Source organism: Euleptes europaea, chromosome 11 (genome assembly GCF_029931775.1).
Source record: "Euleptes europaea isolate rEulEur1 chromosome 11, rEulEur1.hap1, whole genome shotgun sequence".
NCBI classification, from domain to species: Eukaryota; Metazoa; Chordata; class Lepidosauria; order Squamata; family Sphaerodactylidae; genus Euleptes; species Euleptes europaea.
This window is the reverse complement of record NC_079322.1, coordinates 9,873,741-9,897,756: the sequence shown is the minus strand read 5'-3', so window position 1 is coordinate 9,897,756 and position 24,016 is coordinate 9,873,741. Positions and strand designations below refer to the sequence as shown.

Sequence of the window (24,016 nt, the reverse complement as noted above, 5' to 3'; positions counted from 1 at the left end):
GTGTGATTTGCTTCCCCATCCCTATGAGCATAAAGGATACCTGCTGAATTAAAGGTAAAGCATTAAAATATTGCTGCAGGCATCCCAAACTGCCCAAGTGATTAAATAGTGTCAGATTAAATTGCCAAGTTTTCATGGTAGGGCAAGGCGAAGCAAAATTCCTCAATGCTCATTGCTTAGCCATATGGCTTATCAGTACTTACCTCGGAATACAAAACAAAATCTTTTGAGGTAGAGACCAAGGTAAAATGGGGCCAGGCTATATTACAGTCTATGCAGTCTTGGAGCTGACCTACCTGCCAAGTTTGTTAGTCTCTTTTGGACTCAAAGATGACAAGCTCAACTTGGTAACGTTTTTCTGCCAGGTTACCCAGAGGGAGTTCCTGTTTGCCACGGGCTGCCAACCAGGCACCTGTTCACAGGCTTGATTTATTGCCTCCAGATCTTTTTAAAAGAGAGAACATTTGGCCGGGCTTTTGTGTCAGCAGAAGGCTGGAAGGAGAGGAGATCCTCACAGTTCCCTTCACTGCAACAGTGGCCAGTGTGGCTTTTTGTCCCTGTAATTTTTTTGTCCCTTTTTGACCCCCATAATTCTTGGCACCACCTTTTGGAAGGTCAAAAGGGCTTCTCCACCCTCTTGTGCTAGGGGAAAAGCTAGTAGGATCCAGCTTGTTACGAATTAGTAGCAGTTGCATACTGTGTTTGAGTCTTGTTGAAAGTCATATTGAGTCTCCGCTTTCTGTAGGGTTTGTAATTTTTCCAGAACCTGAAGTTTCAGGGTGTTGTTGAAGACTGAATACTGGATCTGATGGCCACAGGCTGTGCTTTAAGAAGGCAATACCTGTGACTCAAGAGGTTGAATTGAAAAATCGATTTGGTTATGTTGTTGCATGGAGAAAAAAGTGGGGGGGGGGAGGGAGAGAAAGGCAATGGTGAGCTTATGAACCAAGCAAAGAACAGAAATAAGAAACTGAAAGATTGTAATAATCTTATTATAGGAAGTTCTATGCACTTACAGCAGAGGAAATTAACACTTGTATATCGATCAGAAATTCACTTAAACACATTTTAAAATTTCATTTTAGTTGCTGCTGCATTTTAAAATGTTGCCACCTGATTTAAGGGCCAATTTTGGGTTGGAAAGTGGGGTAAAACTGCAATAAATAAAATTTACCTTAATATGCATACCATGTGTATATGTGCTAGTATTAAATTTTAGGCTGTGTCCATGTGCAAGAATAAAATGACATCTTAGGCACTGTTGTTCAGTGCTAGGTACATTGAAAGATAATATGGTTACCGTATATCGCAAATGTAAAAGCTTATTAGGAAGCATGAAAGTGTTTATCTGCAAGTGTTTTATTTAAGTACTGAGTGAGGCAGAAATAACTAGGTAGTTCTAATTGGTGTTTTGACTTACATTTAAAGGAAGCTGAAATCAAGGTTGTACACCTAGAGTAGTATGTGTATACTTTTGTGCTTACCAAGGCAGAAGTATGTTAACATATATGCTTCATTTGTTAACAAATGTATGTCTGTACTTACGTAGCTAAATTCCAGTTATCGAGGGAACTGTGTATTTCAATTGTTCAGTCAACAAAAAGGAACAGATACAAATCCTTCAGTATTGTGTATGTAAAAGTCCAACAAGTAGGATTCAGCTGTGAAATATAGCTGAAAAAATAGGTAATTGTTCTAGTCTAGCATAAACTATGGCCCTGTTTATCAAAACTGTGTATTTTCTTAAGTGTGGGAAGGACGGCCACAATAGCTGCATGACAAACATGCAATGGAGTAATGTTTTGATTTTTATATTGGTACCATGTGAGCTTGAAGTGCAGTGCTCTTCAGACAGGAGATTAATGTAGAAACTTTGTTAAACCAAGGATACGTTGTCAGTGCTCCTGATTGGTCCTGTCAGTCTGCAGCCTTGAGGTACTTGTAATCTCACCACTTATGGGCCTACCAGATATACAATAGAAAGGTATAAAGGGGTCTGTCTGAATCATTGATTCCAGCCTGATATTACCTTGGCTCACATCCTTCCCACCTTGTAAGATCCCATTGAGTGTCATGTAATACATAATTCTATTTTCCCTTCCTGGTATTAATGCTGTCTTTTTCTAAAATTAATTATGTTTATATAAACTGTCTCTTGCACTATTTGCCAAGGATTCTGTGTGTACTGCCTGTTTGCTAAAAGGTCTAATTTTTTTTGTTCAGGGTATTCAAAATGAAAAATGGCTAGGGGTGTATTAATAGCCTGGGGTATTCTTTAAAAACCTTAATATTTCTCTCCTAAATAGAGAGCCAGTGTGGTGTAGTAGTTAAGGTGTTGGACTAGGATCTGGGAAACCCAGGTTCAAATCCCTGCTCGCATCTTGGAAGCTTGCTGGGTGACCATGGGTCAGTCACACACGGTCAGCCCTGGCTAGTATTTAGATGGGAAACCTTCAAGGAATACCAGGGGTGTGATGCAGAGGTAGGCAATGGCAAACCCTCTCTGAATGTCTCTTGCCTTGAAAACCCTATGGGGTCACCATAAGTCAGCTGTGACTTGCTGGCAACAAAAATGGTCTTCGGTGACAGATGATGAAACTATGAAGCTCTAAATATGGGGGTCTTGAGCCTGGGACCTTCTGTATGTCAATTAGATGCCCCTCCCCCAAAATGTAGGCACGTTCTTTCCCACTCCTACCCCTATGCACTCAGTGCATTGCTGCTTTCACCTAACCAGGATTTCAACCAGCGGTAAGTCCAACTATAAGAAAAGTGGTGTAAGAGGAGGGGAAGAAGAGGGCGAAACGAGGGTTCAGCGCAGTCTGTCTGTTTTTTCTCAGATTGAAATTCCGCATTAGAGATGAGGGGGGATAGAAAATGTTCAGGAATGGAAAAACTCCCAGTGCCTTATTTTTCTGCAGAAAGTTTTCTATTTCTAAAGATGGTATCATAAAATTAAGAACAGCGAAAGATGTGATTGCAAGTAAATTGTTAGGCAAGCCTGATAGTTTCAAACTTATTTTTTGGAGTGATTATCTTGAAGAATTGTATGTATGTTTTTTATTTGTAAATGGAGGGAGGAACTACAAATACTTACAATAATCCAAATAAAAATCAAGTTATGTATTCAACTGGCTATATGGGTCAAGTCAAAGCAAAATCTAAGATTCTTATTTGTGTGTCCCCTTTCATATAATGGAAGGGATATTATAATCACCAAACGGGTATAGAACTAACAGGTAATTCTGCAGAGAGTGACAGTGAAACTGAGGAGCTCCAGTGACTTTTGTGGAAGACAGTTAAATTTTGTTGAAAAAGAATGTCAGTTTATCATGCACTGTTCCTTGGGTGTGCTAAAATTAGTGTGTCGATGGCTTTTAGTGCCTTTGGGGACCTCCTTAAATGTAAACAATGTAAAGGAAGTTCGTGCTATTTTGTCTTAAAGGTTTTACAATAATTATTTCAGTAAAAATAATGTTCATATTAAGCTTTGAATTTGTTTTAATATAACACTTTTTCCCTAATCAAATATTTCAACTGGAGTATGTGTTTTTTTTGGGACATAAAATCTTACACGGGGTTCAAATTTTATTTATTAACTATGTCAAACTAAAATGCTAAATCAGATCACACTCTAGGACATCGGAAACTTTTCTGGAAAATTTTCCAATTTAAATTTTTCCAGAAAACTTACATTACTGCTGTACACACATACTTTGCAGCTCTTTGGGTACCAGGATTTAAAGACATCTGTCTGCTGCTATCATGTTGTCATACTGTGGACTTGACCTGTGGTAGGTTTGCTATCACTACTGTAGTCAGTGGAGAGCCAGTATCTGACCATCATCCTGGGTATGTTGTGCTCACTTCTTAAACAATATCTGGCTCTTTACAGTTTGTTCCTTTAGACGTGTTAGAAAGACCATGGTTTCTTATGGCCAACCAGAGTTGTTAATGGCAGCTAAAGGAGGTTAAGGTTTCATGCATATGAAAAACCTCAGGACCACTTCTTGGGAGATAATACATGTTTCTAAGGCTACAGCAGAATTCTAACCTGTCACCATCTCATTTGTATGTATATCATCAATATAGCTAATTCTCAAAATGGCCAAATCTGTGAATACATAAATCTGGAGGCTGGGGTCATGGACAGACAAGACAGATGTTTTTACAAACTTGGGAAAAGCCCCAGGTTTGCAGAAAAATTAAAATAAAAAACACATCAGAGTTTAAAAAAGAAAAGAACAAAATGATAGAAGCAACAACTGTATCTTTAAGAAATGAATGCTTTCAGTGGCCATTGCTAGGTAACCACAACAGAATTGCCAATCTTCCAGCTGTGGTTTCTGTCAGTAAAAGGTAGAGGGAGGGGGCAGGGTCCTTTCCAGGGTTGCTTTGGCCTTTGATGGAGGACTCCTCAGGGTCAATGACATTCACTGGATGACTTGCTACCACACAACTTTCTTGATTCACCCAGGTCCAGCTGCTTGCTATTGTTGAACAGCAGCCATCCCCCAAAAGCCGGTGTGGTATAGTGGTATAGTATGGTAAAAATATTTTAAGCCTTCTATTTCAGGATCCGATCTTATCTTGTTAGCAAGTATCTCCAAAAAAGGTTGAATAATAATGGTGACAATGGACAACCCTGTCTTGTACCTTTTTTTAATCTTTAGTTGATCAGTTAGCATCCCAGCAGTCTTGCACTTTGGGTAGTATAGATGGCCTTCACCGCTTTCAGAAATTGTCCTCCACAGTTTATTTGCTGCAGTATTTTTAAAAGAAAAATTTAAGATGTTATCAAAAGCGTTCTCTGCACTTAGGAATATCATCATTGCTTTTTCTTTTTCTTAATGTAGTTAATTGCTGCCAATACCACTCTAACATTGTCTTTTTGAAATAAACCCGGTCTGATCCGAGTGTATTATCTTCACAATACATCTCTTCAATCTTTCGGTTAATATTAAAGCAAAATTTTTGTAATCCACATTCAAAAGAGATATTGGTCTGTAGGCCCTTGGAGAACTCTTTTCTTGTTCGTCCTTTGGAATTAGAGATATGAGCTGCTTTCCATGTTTCCAGAATTTTACTTTCTTGGAGTAAATCATTAAAAACTTTTTGTAGTTGAGGAATCAAAATGTTATCCATCTTTTTATAATAGCTTGCTGTTATTCCATCTGGGCCTGGTGCTTTGTCAAGTTTCAGTTTTCCAAAGGCATCCATTAGCTCTTGTATGGAAACTTTCTGATTCAAAATTTTGTGGTCTTCTTCTGTGAATTCCTTAAGACTTGCAGATTGTATATAAGACTCCAAATCTGTTTGAGCTGTGTCATTGTCTTGGTAGAGTTCAGTATAATAACCACCAAAAATTTCTTGGATATCTTCTTTATTAGTTAATTGCCATTTTTATATATATAAAAAGGGCTCTTATTTTCTTATAGGGACATGGTGGGGCTTCACCTGAGCATCCCAGCCAGGGGATTGAAGACTTTGTTCTTTAAAATAGAGAGCAAAAGCCAGGTCTCCAGTCTATTCCTGCTCACTGCACTTTAGAACATAATATCTGCTTTAAAAGTGTGTGGATGTTGAGATGATGGTGGGAGCCCAGAATTATTTTTTCAACACTAGCCTTCTTCAAGGTTAAATAAATATTAGGTTAAAAATTGGCTGTTCAATTGTTGGTGTTTTTTTTTTCTTATTGGGAGGCAGGGGACATGACAAAAAAATGCAGCTGTACTCCATGGACCTACCGCCCACTTAAAAGCCTGCAAATGTTGGACATTGTAAAGTGCATAAAATTGGAGAAAAGGGGTAGTTTATATGTGACATATTAAATACCTTTTGTTTATATGTGACATTTTAAATACGCTTTTCTCCAAACTGGAAGCTTTCAGCACCCGTTTCCACCTTCAGACTGGGATATAAGGACTCAGATCTCCATTCCAATTTGTGTCTGATGAAGGGAGCTTTGACTTTCCTAAGCTTATAGCCAACAACCTTGTTGATCTCTAAGGTGCTGTTGGGCTTGAATCTACCTGTTGTACTCTGCACCAACACCACTACCCTTTAAAACTATATACTGGATGCTGAAAGGGGTCAAAGGTTCCAACAGATAAGCAAATAGTTTCAGTGATAATTAATTGATATTGGTACAAGGTTATAGTCTGATGAAAAATGTTGATAACAGCTCAGCCAATTAAAATTTACGAAAATTGGATCCTGTAGAACTATTAGAGATTGTCATGACCAAGAAACTCAAACTGAATTTAAGTCAGGATGACATGTAGTATTTAAGTTTCTGGTACATTCTAATTCAGCAGTTTCACGTTGTATATTCTCTTTGAAGTTTTTTTTTGGTAGAATAGTGATTTTCAGGTGTGTCCAGGAAGAGTAAAATGTTCCAGAGTAGGAATACCTTGCATGACTTAAGCCTTACCAGTCTTGTCAAGATCCAGCTTGTTCAGACTCAGCCACATGGCCACACCTGACAGGCACTGGCTGGGAACAGCTGCCACTGCCTCCAACAACCTAGATGAAGAAATGTAGAGCTGAGTTGTCGTCAGCATATTGATGAGATCCAACCCCAAAGCAACCATAAGGGGTTCATTATAGTATACAGGAGATAACATAGAGCCTTGTGAAACGCCACAAGATAGATTCCATGCTGATTTTTCTACATTTCCCAAAGTGACTCTTTGAATATGGTTAGTAAGAAATGGTAAAGCTCTATCTCTAATTCCTATCTCGACTTCTAGATATTATAATAAAGTAATGTGGTTAGCTGTGTCAAAAGCTGCTGATAGTCTGTGGGCCCTTACTGTAGTTACTGGATCTATGTATGTAAATAAATGGCCATCATGTCCATCAAAGTTGCCTCAGTCCTGAAGCCAGGCCTGAAAATGACTTGGAAAGGGTCAAGGGCAGATATGTCATTCAGAATACTCTAGATCAGGGGTGTCGAACTCATTTGTTCAGAGGGCCGGATATGACATACCGTATATACTCGCGTATAAGCCGAGTTTTTCAGCCCAAAAAAAGGGCTGAAAAAGCCGGCCTCGGCTTATACGCGGGTCAATACGGTAGAGGGGGGAAGGAGGAGGGAGGAGGGAGGGGGGAACTTACCACCGCCATCTTTTCCAGGCCGGGAGCGGCCTCCAGAGCCCCCCTGCAGCCGCAGGGAGGGCGCTCCGCCGCCCCCGCCGCCTTCTCCCGGCCGGGAGAGGCCTCTGGAGGCCCTCTGTGGCCGCAGGGAGGGCGCTCTGCCGCCCCCGCCGCCTTCTCCCGGCCGGGAGAGGCCCTCTGCGGCCGCGGGGAGGGCGCTCTGATTTTGTATACTCTGTGTCCTTTGCTAACACAGAGTTGTTTCAAATCTAGAGTTAAGAATGTTGGGAAACTACAGTTCCTCCTTTATTATAGCTTCCTGGGGTTTTTTTAGTGTGAACATGTGGGGCTAGATCCAATGGTAGATTTCTGCTGATTCTATGTGACTGAGAGAGTCTCTGTAATTCCTTCCTTCTGCTGATATCTGACTTGTCCCTAATTTTCCTCTTTGGCTGTCAAGTGGCAGTCGACTTATGACTACCCCATGGAGTTTTCAAGGCAAGAGATATTAAGGGCTGGTTAGCTGTTCCTTGCCTCTACAATGCAACCCTAGACTCCCTGGTGGTCTCCCATCCAAGTCCTAACCAGGGCTGACCCTGCTTAGCTTCCAAGATCTGATGGGCTATCCAGGTTAGGGGGGTTTCTTCCTGGGGGTGCCCTATCCCTCAAGAGCAGCATTTGGGGCTGTAGTAGGACAGAGGGGGTAATTTCTGTCAGTGGAAATCACTGCTGGATTCAACCCACTGGGTTATAACAAATCACCAAAATGCCCAGTACCTTACTGGTGTGTATCTACATACTTCATATATTCTAAATTCTGTTCTAAATGTATTCTGTATTTCACCCTGACCTGGATGACTGTGGCTAGTCCAGTCTCATCAGACCTCAGAAGCTAAGCGGGGTTGGTACACCAAGAATTAGTACTTGGATGGCAATCTGGGGTTAGTACACCAAGGAAATCCAGGGCTGCTACACAGAGGCAGGCACTGGCAAACCACCTCTGCTCATCTTGGGTCACCATAAGTCAGCTGTACCTTTCCACCACCACCATCTGTATCGTTCTTGGTAGATTAATTCTAAAATTACTCTGAGAATAATGGGTTAAAATGTTCTCCTGTTTCCAACTGCTAACTAATATCTGAAAAGTATTTTTCTGCATAAAGGTTTTCGGTTAATTCATGTGGGACTTTGTGCTAAATGAGTGAAAGAAAAGTGGTTTGTTTTACAAAGGTAATTATGACAGTATGTGGTGCACAGGGCAAGCAGCGAGGGGTTCTTTCTTACTAATGATCCATTAATTAGTGAAGGCAGCTCAGCAAGTATGTGGGCGCCTCAGGGATTACCTTTGATTGACATTTAAAGCTGACTTAGTTTTAAAACACTATAATTGCTATCTGATGGAATTCTTTCCTAAATTAAACATTCAAGTTAGCAGTGTTTTTATTTTTAAACAATAGCCAGGGTTATACATGTTACTATAGCTGGCTTGCATTCAAGATTTTAAATTGGGATTAGCAAATCATCTCATGGTATATAGATCAAATTTGTCACAAGCCTGATCTACAGCTTGGCCTGATGGGATAGGATAGCTTACGTATTGTATGTATGTTGAGTGTGATTATTAATGGTTGCATTCGACGACTCTTGTCTAAGCAGAAATCTTAAATGGTGATGCTGCAGTTGTAATTTTGACAACTTTTCTGCATCTGGTATTCTTTTTATATTAGAGTAGCAAAATTTAGAAGAAGAAGAGTTGATTTTTATATGCCGGTTTTCTCTACCACTTCAGGGAGAATCAAACTGGCTTACAATCATCTTCCTTTCCCCTCTCTACAACAGATACCCTGTGAGGTAGGTGAGGCTGAGAGAGCTCTGAGAGAGCTGTGACTAGGCCACCCAGCTGGCTTCATGTGGAGGAGTGGGGAAACCAACCTGGTTCACCAGACCAGAGTCCACCGTTCCAAAGCACTGCTCTTAACCACTATACCACGCTGGCTCTCATTTAGAGTAGAAATGTGGGGGGGAACCCTGGAAAATTCTGGGGGATAACTTTTTAAAAAGTACTTCCATTTTTTGGATGAAAAAAATTGAGTAACTTTGGGAAGCACTAAATAGAGATATCTTTCTCTGTTGGGGTGATTGAAATGCTTTTAATGATAGTTTTACTCAAAATGCCACATGAAATCTTTTAATGTAAAATAAGTGACAGTATTAAATTATGTTATTTCCTATGAGTACAGAAAACATATTTTCAAGGATATGTTTATTGTTTAAATGTGAGTGAGTTTGGCAACGATGTGCTATAATGTGTTTGATAATACATTATTAAAGAGTTCAATGCTTTCAGTGTTACAAAGACCAGCTTGATATCTGGGTACTCCGGTAACTGTATTATTGGCTGTCTGGGACACTTTATTTTGTTTATCACAAAATTTGTTTTCTAATTTTAACTTGTACTTTCCCCTGCCTCTTCAATGGGAAAAAAGCAAGATACGTGTGCTGTGGTAGCATAGCAATTTGCAGCTCTCAAGTACTGGGTATATCTGCAGTTTTGGTTGACGAAACTAAGACATTTATACTTTTAAATCTTATAGTCTTTTAAATCCCAAATAGTACAGTTCTGTATGCTAAGAAAGTTATAAATTATGCATTTTATGTCAGTGCTGTAAAACAAGTTAAGGGTTGATGGGAAAGTATTGCATATATTTCAGTTCCTCTCCATATTTCCATTTTTTTCCTGGGTGGGGTGTAAACCAAAACTATTTTTCCCATGACTTCAAAATTCCTAGAAATTTTACATCTCTGACTACTTAAACTCCATCTTCATCATCTTGCTGTTAATATAGATACAAGGTATGCCCTTTTGAGTATTCCATTCTCATTGGCCTTCCACCAGCGCTGAAAATAGCCAAGCTTGTAGCCGGCATGAAGTCTCAAACCATGTTTTTGGCTTTTAGAATTACTGCTAAAGCATACCATTCGTTCTGGAATAAGACAATCTCTGTTGTTTGATGTTCTAATAATAAAGAGTTCAAGAAACGCATCAGCCAAAAAGTGGAAGCACAAAAAGGCCAGTGTTAATGGAATAATATGTACATTCTTCAGCAGTGGGAAGCTGTGTCTTCCGGCAGTGACGCAAAGGAACATTGTTACTCAACAAAGACAACTAGTGTAGAGGTATAGTCCAAGCCTGATACTATTAGCCATATGTTTGCATGTTAATTGATTTGAACCAAGCAATGTCAGAATAAAATGCTGTGTTCTACAGAGGGGTCACATGCTCAGAACATGCTAGAATTCATACGCCATGCAAATTCAGTTCATCTAAGGAAGTGTTAAGGTGGTTTGTTAAAAAAAATGGTGTTTTGAGGAGGAGAATACTTGGCTCCAGGGTAACAACTAGTACTATAGAGGCCATGCATGATTTTACATCTGTTCAGAACCAAGCATAGTTACCACAGTGAGAATGGCCTTATCACACTGGTCTCACTTTGAGGTATGATTACATTACAGTTCAAGGATTCAGAAGGGTCACTATGCTGTGACCTCAGTCAAAGCCCCACTTTCATGAATCTTGGCCCAAGTTGCCTCTGATAAGAAACTTGACACTGTTCAGGAGGAGTGTCTTGATTGTTACATAGAGTGGAGTTGTCAGAGTAACCTTTCCTCAAGTTAACTGATTTTCGAATCTTGTATCACAACGTACTCTTTCCAGTAGCACTGATGCATCTTGCAAGCTTAATTAATATAGCCATTGAAGCATGACGCTTCATCCGGCTTCTTTTATGATATCTTGATAAAGAAAAACTTGAAGTTCTCACGTAAGACTTCAAGGTTCTGGCATGGTGTTGGGGAAGTCTTGTATTGTTCCTGATGTTGGACCCTGTGTCCTGAACAGAGGCAGCTCAAAGGGATTGCATCTGTTTCTCTACTGTAGCATTTGCATTGAACTGTTATAACTCCCATATGGATTCCAGCTGCCCAAATATATGCAGCATCTGCACGCCAGCACTGTACATTCCTGGAGCCATGGCCCATATTTAGACCAGGGCACAGAATAAGATTCTCAACCATGGAGAAGTGTTTTTGATAGTATTGAAATAAGGATTATAGCGCTTAAATCGTCCCTGGATTGTACTAGAACAGCACCAGTGGAGTTAGTTCACAAACGAGAAGGCTATGTTGTTTAAACAGGATTATCCGTTTCTGGCTGAAAGGAGCTAACGTAGGAGAAGGCATTATTGCATACCCTGATAATCCTTTTTAGTCAAGATTAACCACAAAAAACAAAGTTATAGTTACAACATGCTAATGAAAGTTACTGAACTATATTTAGCAATTTGATTAAGGAAAGGAAACCCTTGAGAAGCCAACCAACGCCAACCTAGTGGTATGTGCCACCATAGCTACTTTAAGCAGCAACTCGGTACTTTGAATTAACGAATGGAAACTTGCAAGAAGCTGAGAGAGATGCTATTGAGCCTTGCAGAGCCACTGATGCAGTTGTACTAATAGAAGCGTGCGTAGAAGCTTACAGAATTTTCAGTTTCTCTGACTGTAGAATTTTCCAGTCTACCCACTCTCTGTGTGTTGATATCATACTGCCAATTTATTTTGTCACACATTTAACTTCAACCATAAAGTCTTAACGTGATCATGGCCACCATAAACTGCAGCCTGCAGCAAACAGACAACAAAACCGCTACTGTAGTTTTGGAATCAAATATAACAACCAGTTCCTGAGTCTTGCAACTGCCTCTCTTATTATTACCAGGAAATAAAACCCAGAGCTGGCCTATGCAGATAAACATGTAGGTGTGTGTGTATAGATAGATAAAGAGACTGGCACAATTCTCAGCGGTCACCATTGAATTCTGTGGGCAAGGTTCACTAAGGTGCTAATGCTCACCTTTAAAACCCTTTGTGACCTGAGACCATATACCTGAAGGACTGCATCTTCCCACATGTTCCTGTGTGGCAGGTGTGCACTGCAGCTGGCTTTGGCTTTTTTAGTGGCTGCTGTATCCCTGGAAGATGTCAGAGGAGCTCCTATCCTCCTGGCTTTCTGGTGATGCTTTAAAACAGAACTATTGTGCAATGCATTTGAAGCAATCTGAAGGGTCACTGGAAACTGGCACACTGAATGTTTCTAAAGAGGTAGTTTTAATTGTTTTTAAGTGTATTTTATGTTTTAATGCTTTGAATTATGTGGTTTTATATGGTTTTATTGTATAGTTATCTACCTTAGGTCCTAATTTCATCATTAAAAAGTGTGTTTATATATAAGTATTTTTTTAAAATGCATTAAGATCGGTAGCGGTGGAAAGTGCCATCAAGTTGCAGCTGATTTATAACGGCCCCATAGTGCTTTGCTATTGCCTGCTTCTGTGTAGCGACCTTAGACTTCCTTGGTGGTCTGACCATGCTTAGCTTCTGACATCTGATAAGATCAGGCTAGAAGGTCGTGTGTGTGTAAAGTGCCTTCAAGTCGCAGCCGACTTATGGCAACCCCTTTTGGGGTTTTCATGGCAAGAGACTAACAGAGGTGTTTTGCCAGTGCCTTCCTCTGCACAGCAACCCTGGTATTCCTTGGTGGTCTCCCATCCAAATACTAACCAGGGCTGACCCTGCTTAGCTTCTGAGATCTGATGAGATCAGGCTAGCCTGGGCCATCCAGGTCAGGGCAGCTAGAAGGTTACTGAACTACAAATCTAGAATATAGTGAAACTGTAATGATAGGGCTTTAGTTAGTGTTTTGGAGCAAGGGAACATTCCCCCCCCCCGCCCAATTAACTGTGTTTACTTCTGCAATCAGCTTCATTTCTGCCATAGGATTCATTGAGAGAGTATTCATTCATTGAAAAAATTAGTGCATTGCAATCAGGAACAAAAAAATTAAGAACAAAATCTGGCTAAGCCACATGGGACACTAAAAGGAGAGACAAAGATGGCCTTCTCTCTGTGTATAATTTTGATTGCTGAGCAAGTATTAATTGTCTCTGAAGGGTTTGTTGATGCAGTTTATATGCCTGTTACCAGTCCAGTATGAAGAATTGCCTACCTCCTTCCCTTTCCAGTGGAAATGGAAAATAAAATGCATCGGTTACACTGCATTCGGATGAATTAAATATACTGTGCAAGGTTGTAATCTTGGAATGGGCAAAATTGAAACGGAGTGAGATTAAGAATAAAGTTTTTGCATTTGGATTTTAAAAAATCAGTAATGGTGTCATAAAGGGTCCCTGGGTCATAAGTGATGACAAATTGAACGTGTCATCAATGTAATGCTATTGCAAAGAAAGCAAATACAAGGTGGGGAAGTATTAATGGAGCTGCTAATAAGTCACTGAGGGTTTTTTCCCAGTCAGCATTGGTCAAGCTTTATTTCTTCTAGATGTCACATTTCATGGAGAAACTGGGGATAATTAAAAGCAGAGCAAAGGAGGAAAGATTGAAGGAGCTGGGTTTTAGTTCATAGAAAAAGTTTGCTGATAGTTCAGGAAGAGCCTTCTAGGTTTTACAAGTAGTGGAGTCCTGGAAGAGAAAGCCTAAGGCTGTTGTGGAATATTTGTCACTGGGACAAACTTCTAGAGTAATTTATACATTATGGTTCAGTCTTCCCCTTCTCTTGTCTCTCAGTGTTCCCTTCCCTTGTACCCTGCACTTGTTGCTTATCTATCAAATCTTTAAGGGTGCCTTTCCAGGATGAGGATATCTCTGCTTAGGTGGTGAGAATTGATATGGAGATGCATGATATCTTAAAACCCAAGGTTTTAGTTGAATACTGGTGGTGATGGGGGGTCACTTCTGTATTGAGGGGTAGAATGTTACCTTTTTCTTCCTACCAGTTTTGATGCCCAGCATGTCTGCACACTGTATGCCCACCATGGCCAGGTAATATGCTTAACTGCTTGGCAACATTGGCATGATTGCTGCTTAATCCTAAACAAGGTTTGACTTGGCACCAGGGATCTTGAAGGGCCTTCTCCCATAGGGTCCAGCCTGCCAGTTAGGATCTTCCTCAGAAGCCCAGCTCTTTATGCCCTGCCTTCAGAGTGGAAGTGGGTGGCAACCAGAAACAGGGCTTATTCAGTGGTAGCACCTCGCTTGTGGAATGCCCTACCCCTTGAGGCTCGCCTGGCACCTACATTGTTTTCTTGTAGGTGCCAGGCCACCTAAACATTTCTGTTCACCCAGACTTTTAATTAAGGGGTTGCTCTTTTAACACTATTTTAGTCAAGAAACTGGTATCTTAAGGTGGTTGGCTTTTATGCCGAGCTGGATTTTTGAGTGCTGGTTTTTAATAGCTTTCAATGTTTTGTTTTTAATTGCTTTTATTTTGTAAGCTGCCACAGCCAAGTTCATGGAGAGTCAGCATAAATATTTCCAAATAAAAAATAGTCCCCTTCCAGATTTTGTCCAATTATAGTGTGAGGTTCCTTCAAAGAAAAATGCCAGTCCCTAGTGTAGAGTGTAAGGTGGGCTAGAGTGCTCATCTCATGCCACTGTTTTTGGGGACAGGGCTTATGCCCAGTGCTGTTCAAGTTCAGTTACCATACAGTTGGTGTGGTTGCACTGTCACCTGGAAGACCCAGATTCAAATTCTCGCTCTTCTGTGAAGTTCAGGGGATGACTTTGAGTCAGACGGACATGCTCTCTCAACCTAACCCTCCTCATTGTTGGAGGATAAAATGGAGGGGGGGAGCATGAGCACCTTGGAGAATGGCATGGGACAAAAATATAATAAATTCTTAGAATCCAAACACTTGTCACCCCCATTAATTGGGAAGTGTTCCCAAAACCTTCATTCACTTCCTTTTCAAGCCCTAAAGTTTGTATCGTGCAACCTTCATGTAATCCTTTCCTTTTTCTTGTTCTCCCTAGAATGGGTGGGCTTAGCCGACCAGCTAATTTCTGCTTGAGTTGACTGCTGCCCTCTTCCCTGCCAAGGTCCTTATTCCCTGCTGCATCTTTCAGTCTGCATCTTGCCTTTGTAGCTTCTTCTTGTTTGCTTTAGTAGAAAGGGAACAGAGAGGTTCTCTCACAGGTTTGTTGCCAATAGCAGAATAGCCACAGAATGTTTGGAATAGCTCACACAAGTCACTTTTCCAGCCCCAGAGACATTATGTGCGTTCATGCATAAGCATGGTTGAAAGAGGTGTTTTGCTGCATGTTCAATGCAGTGTCAGTGCAGCACAGGAGATACCTGCTCCATTTGTGTTTTGTACACGGAGATTAAATCAGTCCAGCCCAGATCAAGAGCGGGGGGGGGGGGGTTGCCGCCTGGGCTGGCTTGCGAGCTGGATAAGAGCTCTCTAGAAGCCTTATGTTTGACACTCCTGCCATAGAGTTTTCAAGGCAAGAGACTAACAGAGGTGGTTTGCCAGGGCTGCCTTTGCATAGCAACCCTGGTAGTCCTTGGTGGTCTCCCACCAAGTATTAGGCAGGACTGACCCTGCTTAGCTTCTTGGGTCATGTTAATAATTCCAGAGGACTGGCCATGCAACTTTGTGGTGGCAGAAATAAACAGGAGTTCAGTGGTGCCTTCAGAGCTGACAAGTTTTTATTCCAGCCTACCTAGTTTAGGAAAAATGATGTAAAAAAAAAAATCTAGTCCATCTGGAAAGTGCCACTAGATGTCTGTGTGGTTTTGGTCATGTTGGAATATGGCAGAAATGATAACGTGTGCATGAGGTTATGTTTAAACTTACTGACTTGTATTGAACAACTTTTAAAACATCTGTACTTTTGCAGGTGTCCTGGCTTTTTCATCCAGCAAGAAGTGAAATAACAAGCCTTGACAGTGGAAATATAGATGATACTTTAAGTAAGTATTCACAGATCCATATTTAGTGATTGAATATAAGCTCAGTTTCCACAAGCAATTTAATGTTTATTTTGAGGGTGCGTCTGGTGTCAGCATTCAGAGACTGTTTAGCCACCTGGAAAAACAATTAAATTGCTTTTAATAATTTAAATGCTCAGTCCTTTGACTGTTATCACAGAAGTCCTAAACATTCATGTGTTGGAAATGAAGCTGGAATTTAAGCAATGTAGTATTGGCTGCGTTCAGTGCTACAATGCTGAATGCTTCTGTGAGGCAGGAAGAAAATGTCCGAAGAGTTGCTTTTATTTTTGGAAGAAATGTGCTACTAAAGACAACAAAGGGAACTTCCTTTGAGTTATTTACAGAATATGTATCCTACGTTGGTTCAAAAATGTTTCCTAAGGTGACTCAGATCAGCAAGATTAAAATACAGTCCAAGCAGCATGAAAAGAGAGAGCAGTCCCCTTGAAAAGTGCATGTTCATGGGGGTATCAAACAAGTTTGGAAGTCAGTCAGTCAATCCAATATCAATTTAAAGAGGGGGACTGCTACATCTCTTAACTTGAGAAGTCCACAACTTGGGAGCGGCAGGTGCTGGCTGATCTTATTTCTGTCGAGGTAGGCTCTTGCAACGGGGTGCTTCTGGATGATCTTAACAACTGGTAGGTTGTTTTGTTTTGTTTTTAATTTTTAGCTAGCTGCTTCTGTATACTAGGTATTCCAATAAAATCAGATAAAACAATAGATACAAGACAATCAAAAAGAGTGCATAAAAATAAAATCTGTAGGCGAGGAACAGAATGAAAACTAGTAAACTGTACATCATTTCTTTCAATTGGCCCCAGCCTGGTGGAATGCTATGCCCACTGAGGTTTGGGCCCTGCATGATCTAAAACAATTCCACAGGCCCTGTAAAACTGAGCTGTTCTGCCAGGAATATGGTTGAGGGCAGTGGCAGTCTTCAATCTGGCTGGTCCTCCTTCTCCTTTCCCCCCCTTCGTCTCCGTTCTTTGCTGTTTCCCACAAATAAGATAAATTTTTAATGCTGCTGTATTATTATGTTATAGATGTATCGGCTGCTCTGTGATAAAAGGCGCCGGTTTTATTGTTGTACTTGATGTAATTGATGTAATTATTGGGAAGAAGTATTCTTGGCTCCCTCAGCCACCTGTTTGTTCAGTGACAAAGATAACCTCCAGATTGTGTGCCTGATCATCCAAGGGGAGTTCATTAATCTTCTGGACAGTTGGATGCCTCTTTCCAGGTGGACTCCATTCCCATTTCTAGGTGGACACTTCATTAATCAACACACCTAATTGGAGAGCTTCAGGAAGCTCTGCTAAGTCTTGTTTGTTTGCCATGGCATTGGGGAAAGCATTAGGCATGTTGGGGGGGTATTTGAGTTTGTAAATTTTTATTTGGTTTAATTTGTAATGTCTAAATTATTACTTCTAAGCTGTATTGAGCCAAGAGTATGCATATTTTAATAACAGAAAAAGTTGCCATTCTTTCAAGCATCTTAGCCCCCCAGTGGCAAATTCAGGACTGGTTTATAGATTATTATAATATTTTAATTAGATGATTGTACTTTTAATGGCCTTACCGTGGTTTCTTTCAAAGATAGAGCTACCATTTCTACACTCAGGAAGGCATTAATTACCTGCCTGATACAATTTGGGGGAGAGGAGCAAAACAATTTGGTGGGAGCAAAACTAGAATCAGCATCTCCCACTCAGCTTCAAGAACAATTACAAAAAAACAAGACGGGGCTCCAGAGGCCCCCGTCTCCAGAACTGTCCCTGTACATCAGGACTGGTGAGTGGTGGGGGGAGTCCCATAATATTTGCCTGCAGGAATTTCCTGGTCTAAACCTTGGCTGCTGTCATTCAGTGAAGATTGCTGGGAGAAGTCCAACGCATGCATGCCTGAGGGAGTACCATGCCAGAGCCAACTGGAGGGAATGATCATGGGCTGGTTTGCTTTAATTGGGTGCCTGCTCCATGCAATGCATTGTCCGGACACCTGCCTTTGGAAGTCACCGTAAATCATCATAGACCAAGATGCTTCCAGTCATTCTGGACCTCAGGGAGGTGGGGGAAAGCAAGCGTGACAACAAACATTGTTCATTTGTTGTGACATCTGAATGTGGCAAATGAAAGGAGAAGAAAAGCTAAAGAATACTGAGTGACACGACATCCTGAGACGAAAGGAGCCAGCTCAGTTAGGGCAAGCGGAAGCTTTGGCAGCCTTGTTGGCATAGATTTTCACAATCCAGCAAAACAGGCCTGGTGGCCTCATTCTTGTACTAAAGGGGAAATAGTTTTTATAATCTGATATACTTTTAGTAAGAGCCTGAATTCCTAAGTTAATGTTCCTCCCTATTCATCTCTCAAACTTATGTGAACTCAGAAATGTCCAGTTTTTCTTCCACTGTTCTGGTAGCTCTAACATCAAGATACTTTCTCTTTATCCACTGATCTTCCAGTGTGCTTAGGTTTTGGCTGTGTGCTGTCATAACCATTTTGAAACAACGTTTTCTTGGTTTTTTTCCCTTTTAGACAATGCAGATGTTGCTTTAGTGAATTTTTATGCTGATTGGTAAGTGTTTCTACGTTTCTCATACACTTTTATTAAAGTAGAATCAGGATCGCTTACTCCTTGTTAAACTTTGACTATTTAGGACAAGATTCAGGTAGATTTAGAATTAAATAAATTAGCTTAAATTATATAATGTATGCTGTTTCTCCATTTCACATATTGCATAACTGCTAGGTATATTTTCTTTGTATGCAAACTAGTTTATGGTAGATTATGGGCAGTTTTTCAGCTCTCTCTCTCTAGCCCCCCTCCCATTATTCCAACATTTATTTGAATAATTTCAATCTGACAAGGTGTCTTCTCCTCCAACAGGTGTCGCTTTAGTCAAATGCTGCATCCTATCTTTGAGGAAGCTTCCAATGTCATTAAGGAAGAATTCCCAGATAAGAATCAAGTGGTGTTTGCCAGAGTAGATTGTGATCAGCACTGTAAGTAATACTTTAGTTCTGCTACAGTTTTAAATACTTAGTTGAGCTTATTCAAATGTCTTAAACAAAGTTTAGAGCCAAGTGCAAGCTTTTGCAGTGTTAGTAGTGGCAGTCTAAGGCAGGTGAAACCCACTTCTTATATAAACTGAACGCAATTATAAAACTGAAATGAAGGGGGAAAGTTCTTCAGTTGTCACATTTTATTCTGCTTGTGTATTGGTCTTTGGAGAATGAGTTTATGTTGCTTGTGGGGAGTTGTTCTGTGCGTATCTTTCACAATCTAAAGCTAGTAGACGGAGCAGAAGAGAGAACGCCGCTCTCCCCACCCTGTATCTGTATCTGGGGACACGTGTTAAAACTGCTTCAGTGTAGACCATAGCTGCTAGGACCGTGTGTTTCAGATGCAATCAGCCAAAGGCACCTGTAACTCCCAAATAACCAGTTACCAAGGAAGCTGCCTATTGTGTCTCTGAATTATTTACTGCTGCATTAGGATTGGTAGTTCTGCTGCCTCTGTGCATTGGGTGCAAATGGATCATTCAGTCACTTGCAATGCAGATGGACAGCAGAATGATTTGCCTTGATAGGTAGTATGCTGAGAACAGTCGCTCAGTTGAGAATAGTGCAGAATGGCACTGGAGTACTTCACTGAGGCATGGGTAGTTCTGACTTGCTACAAAAATACACAAAATGTTTATAAGGAAGAGGTGATGATTTTCTTAGTCCTAAATTCGTCCTAGGCATGGTTCTAAATCTAGGCTCGTCTGGGAATGTCACACCATTATCTTAAGTGCAATAGCAGACTCCACTCCGGGGGTAACTTTTCATAAGTAGGTCCCCTGATCAAATGCAGCTTGCACCTTCATAAACACTTCCTTACATTATCTTGTGTAGTCAGAAGCAGAGAAGGAGAAGACTGTAGGCGAACGGATTGCTTAACAAAGGGAAGGTATGCTTCAAACTTCAGATGTCTCATCTGATTTGGCAATTTCCTCTTAAGAGTAATTTTCTAAAGCTGCCTCTTTGCAATTTCTTTGCTCCTCTTTTAAGTGATGAACAATGTAGCTGTGCAGCTTTTTATATTGTTCATGCGAGGTTTGCTGTTGTATAGCTTTTACTGGTCTGATTGACTATACCAATAAATATTATTGTCTGTAGCTGTGCAGAAGTCAACAGCTGCTAAGGTGAGGGGACTTCTCATCTGTCTTCCCTGTTTTCTGGATTGCTTGTTCTCCTCTGAGGCAAGGGCATCTTGATCAGTGGGTTTTCCGTGTCACTTTCCGGGAGGCGGGACCAAACTAAACTTCCTGTCTCCTGTTGGCGGGAAAACGGGGCACTAAGACCCAGTTTCCGTCCTTCCTTTGATGGGAGAGCAGTGTTTGGCACAGCTCTGTGCATAGGTTTAGGTGCACTTACAAGTGCCTTTTGATGGCGCTGCGGAAGTGTTACCCTATTTTTTACATCAGGTTGACAGCTTCATGAGAGAACAGAGGCAGTGATTCCCCACTGAGGATAGCCAAGTACGGTATGTATCCTCACTATTACAAGGGGAGGCGGCAAATTGGATGATCCAGCAATTTGATTCATGGGCCAGATCCATACAGACTTTAAATGGTTTCATGTGGGCCCTGAGACGGCGGTTCGAGGATCCCTTCAGAAGTGACAAGGCTAAGGCAGCCATCCTTCAATTGCGCCAAGGCACCAAGTCGGCCGGGAATATGCCGGTGAATTCTAACGCCTAGCCAGCAGAATTACTGACTGGAGTGAAGCTACTCAAGTGCAATACTTCCGGGAAGGCCTGTACCCAGAAGTCCTATATTGGGCTTACATGCATCGTGATCCACCTACCCTTGAGGAATGGGTCCTACTAGCGGAGGAAGTGGAAAGCCGCCGGCAATCCCTCGCTCTCTCCAGGCACCGAGCGAAAGAGACAGGTCCACAACCAGACTGTGCTGCCCCTCCGCCTCGGAAATCAACAGCTCCTGTTTCGGACAGAGCCAATCGTTTCCAAAGAGGAGCATGCCTCACATGCGGGAAAATTTGGCATTTTGCTGCTGATTGCCCTACTCGTGCCGCTCACCCCAAACCGAGTCAGCAAGCCGAGACCTGTCCTGGTACCTTTATGACAGCAGTAGACCTAACAGAGGCCTATCTACATGTCCCCATTCATCCCCTGCACAGAAGGTTCCCTCGCTTCAATTATGGCCAACACCACTTCCAGTTCAGGGCCCTCCCCTTTGGGCTGGCCTCAGCACCCTGGGTCTTCACAAAGATCCTGGTTACTGTCATGGCTGCCCTCAGACAGTGGTCCGTTCAGGTACATCCGTACCTGGACGACATACTGATCTGTGCACAGTCCAGGGAGCAATCACTTAGACATACATCAACGGTGATACAGGCCTTACAGGAGCATGGCTACCTGATCAACTTCGAAAAGAGCTCCCTCCAGCCCTCCCAGGTCATGATCCACCTGGGAGAATGGATAAACTCAATAAGAAACACCCTCTCCTTACCTCTGGAGCAGATTCCAAAGCTTCTTTCCCTCGTAAAGGCAACTCTCAGAGCCAAGAAGGCCCGCCTGATGTCCCTGGCGAAGCTATTAGGGCATATGATATCCTGCATTGCAATAGTGCCTTGGGCGAGGTTCCATTCCAGACCAATGCAGTGGCCCCTTCGCCCCTTCCAAAAGGACATCATGCAAAAAAGAAACAGACTGATTCCTGTACCTCTCACCATGAAACAAAGTCTACTGTGGTGGGCCCAACCATCCAGTCTTTAGAGGGGCCAGCAATACATTCACGAGGAACCTCTCCAATTATTCACAGATGCAAGTCTGGAGGGTGGGGAGCCACCCTCAACTGTCAGTTAGCCCAGAGACTTTGGTCTCCAGAGGAAAAAACCTTTCATATCAATCTCTTGGAGCTGAGGGCAGTGAGACTGGCTCTCTTACACTTCGTGACAACAGTACAGAATCACCATGTATTGGTCAGATCAGACAACATGGCAACCAAGGCCCATCTGAACAAACGGAGGCACAAAGTCCTCTCTTCACCGGGAATCGGTGAAAATCTTCAGATGGGCCCAGAACAACCTCAAGTTCCTCCGGGCCGAGCACATAAAAGGAAATCTAAACATACAGGCAGATTGGCTCAGCCGCCAGGGGGTGGACGAAGGAGAGTGAGCACTGCACCAACACGTCTTTCAACTCATTGTCAACAAATTCGGAATGCCACAGGTGGACATGTTCACCTCAATAGACAATCACAAGGTACTGAGATTTGTCTCCAGGTACTTCCATCCAGAAGCAGACTGGGTCGACGCCCTGCTAAGCCCTTGGCCGAGGGGCCTCCTGTACGCTTTCCCACCCCTCCCCATCCTACTCAAGGTCCTACGCAAGATCCAGCAGGAGAAGGGGAGGGGACCTGTTCATGGATGAGAGGGCTATACATGGCTACTAGTAAAAATGGATACTAGTCATGATACAGACCTATTCTCTCCAGGATCAGAGGAGCATGCCTCTATTACATTAGGTCCTGTGAAAGGCAGGCAGGATAATGCTGCTGCAATCGTCTTGTTTGTGGGCTTCCGAGAGGCACCTGGCTGGCCACTGTGTGAACAGACTGCTAGACTTAAAGGGCCTTGGTCTGATCCAGCATGGCTTTTCTTATGTTCTAACCAATTACTACCATTGCAATGTCATGGGGAACAAACAATTGATGCAGTTCAAATTAAACAACAGTGATGTCTGGTTAGACCAGAACTAAGTATGGTGGATGCAACCACGTTGCAGTAGAGTGGGCAACATGATGAATAAATGGGTAAAATCCAGCTTGTATCACTCATGTGTGTGGTGCTTTATCACTTGCTCCAAAAAGCCTGAAGAGGAGAAGACTGAGGGGGGATATGATAACCATCTTCAAGTACTTGAAGGGCTGTCATATGGAGAATGGTGCCGAGTTGTTTTGTTGCCCCAGAAGGTCGGACCAGAACCAACAGGTTGAAATTAAATCAAAAGAGTTTCTGTCTAGACATTAGAAAGAATTTTCTAACGGTTAGAGCGGTTCCTCAGTGGAATAGACTTTGTTGAGAGGTGGTAAGCGCTCCTTCCCTGGAGGTTTTTAAGCAGAGTCTAGATCAGTGATGGCTAACCTTTTAGAGACCGAGTGCCCAAACTGCAACCCAAAACCCACTTATTCATCGTAAAGTGCCAACATGGCAATTTAACCTGAATACTGAGGTTTTAGTTTAGAAAAAACAACTCATACGTTAACATCTTATGCTCACAAGCATAAAATGATCCAAACAAAGTAAGGAAAGCAATCCCAAGTGCTTTCATTGATTTAAAATTATTTGGCAGAGAATTCCACACTTTAAGGATTTCATTTTCAGAACTAAATGTGCTATCCTTTGTCATCCATAAAATTAAATCATGGCAATGACTGACAAACACCATTTTCCCCATCTGCATTCTCAAAACTCTGCAGGGGGGCTTATTGTTGAGTTGTGCATCTGAGTGGCAAGTCCAAGTCAAAACCTCCCATTCACAAATGGACAATAACCCCCCCCCCATGCAGTTTTGAGAATCTGGATGGGGGAAATGTGCATCTGAGTGGCAAGTCCAAGGCTAAACCTCCCATACACAAATGGACAATAACCCCCCCCCCCCATGCAGTTTTGAGAATCTGGATGGGGGAAATGTGCATCTCAGTGGCAAGTCCAAGCGAAAGAGCCGCCCGCCGCAAGCCTCCCGCAAGCTTCCCGTCGTCCCGCTCCGCCTCAGCAGCAGCGCCGCTGCCCCACCCAGGCGCCGCTCTGGACCCGCCGCCGCTCATGCTCGGCCCCGAGGGCTGCCCTGCCGGCCGCCCCGCTAAGCCCGCCGAGTCGCCCCCGCCCCTCGACAAAGTTGGCTGCGGCGCGGCGGAAACGTGCACCGAGGCCGCGAGGAGGGGCAGAGGAGGGGGACGGGCAGCTAAGGGGGCGGAGGAGAGGGCGGAGGAGACTCGGCGGGCGTAGCGGTGCGGCCGGCAGGGCAGTCCTCAGGGCCGAGCATGAGCGGGCGGCGGCG

The 24,016-nt window shown here is 42.3% G+C and overlaps 1 protein-coding gene across 1 annotated transcript in view; it reads left to right on the top strand.

Moving 5' to 3' along the window:
- The window catches only part of ERP44 (endoplasmic reticulum protein 44), a 64,899-nt gene that overhangs the window by 1,886 nt on the left and 38,997 nt on the right, over positions 1 to 24,016 (top strand). Inside the window, exons 2-4 of the mRNA XM_056857305.1 lie at positions 15,853 to 15,925; positions 18,484 to 18,523; positions 18,836 to 18,951. Coding sequence (XP_056713283.1) covers positions 15,853 to 15,925; positions 18,484 to 18,523; positions 18,836 to 18,951 — 229 coding nt within the window. The remainder of the gene's footprint in view (positions 1 to 15,852; positions 15,926 to 18,483; positions 18,524 to 18,835; positions 18,952 to 24,016) is intronic.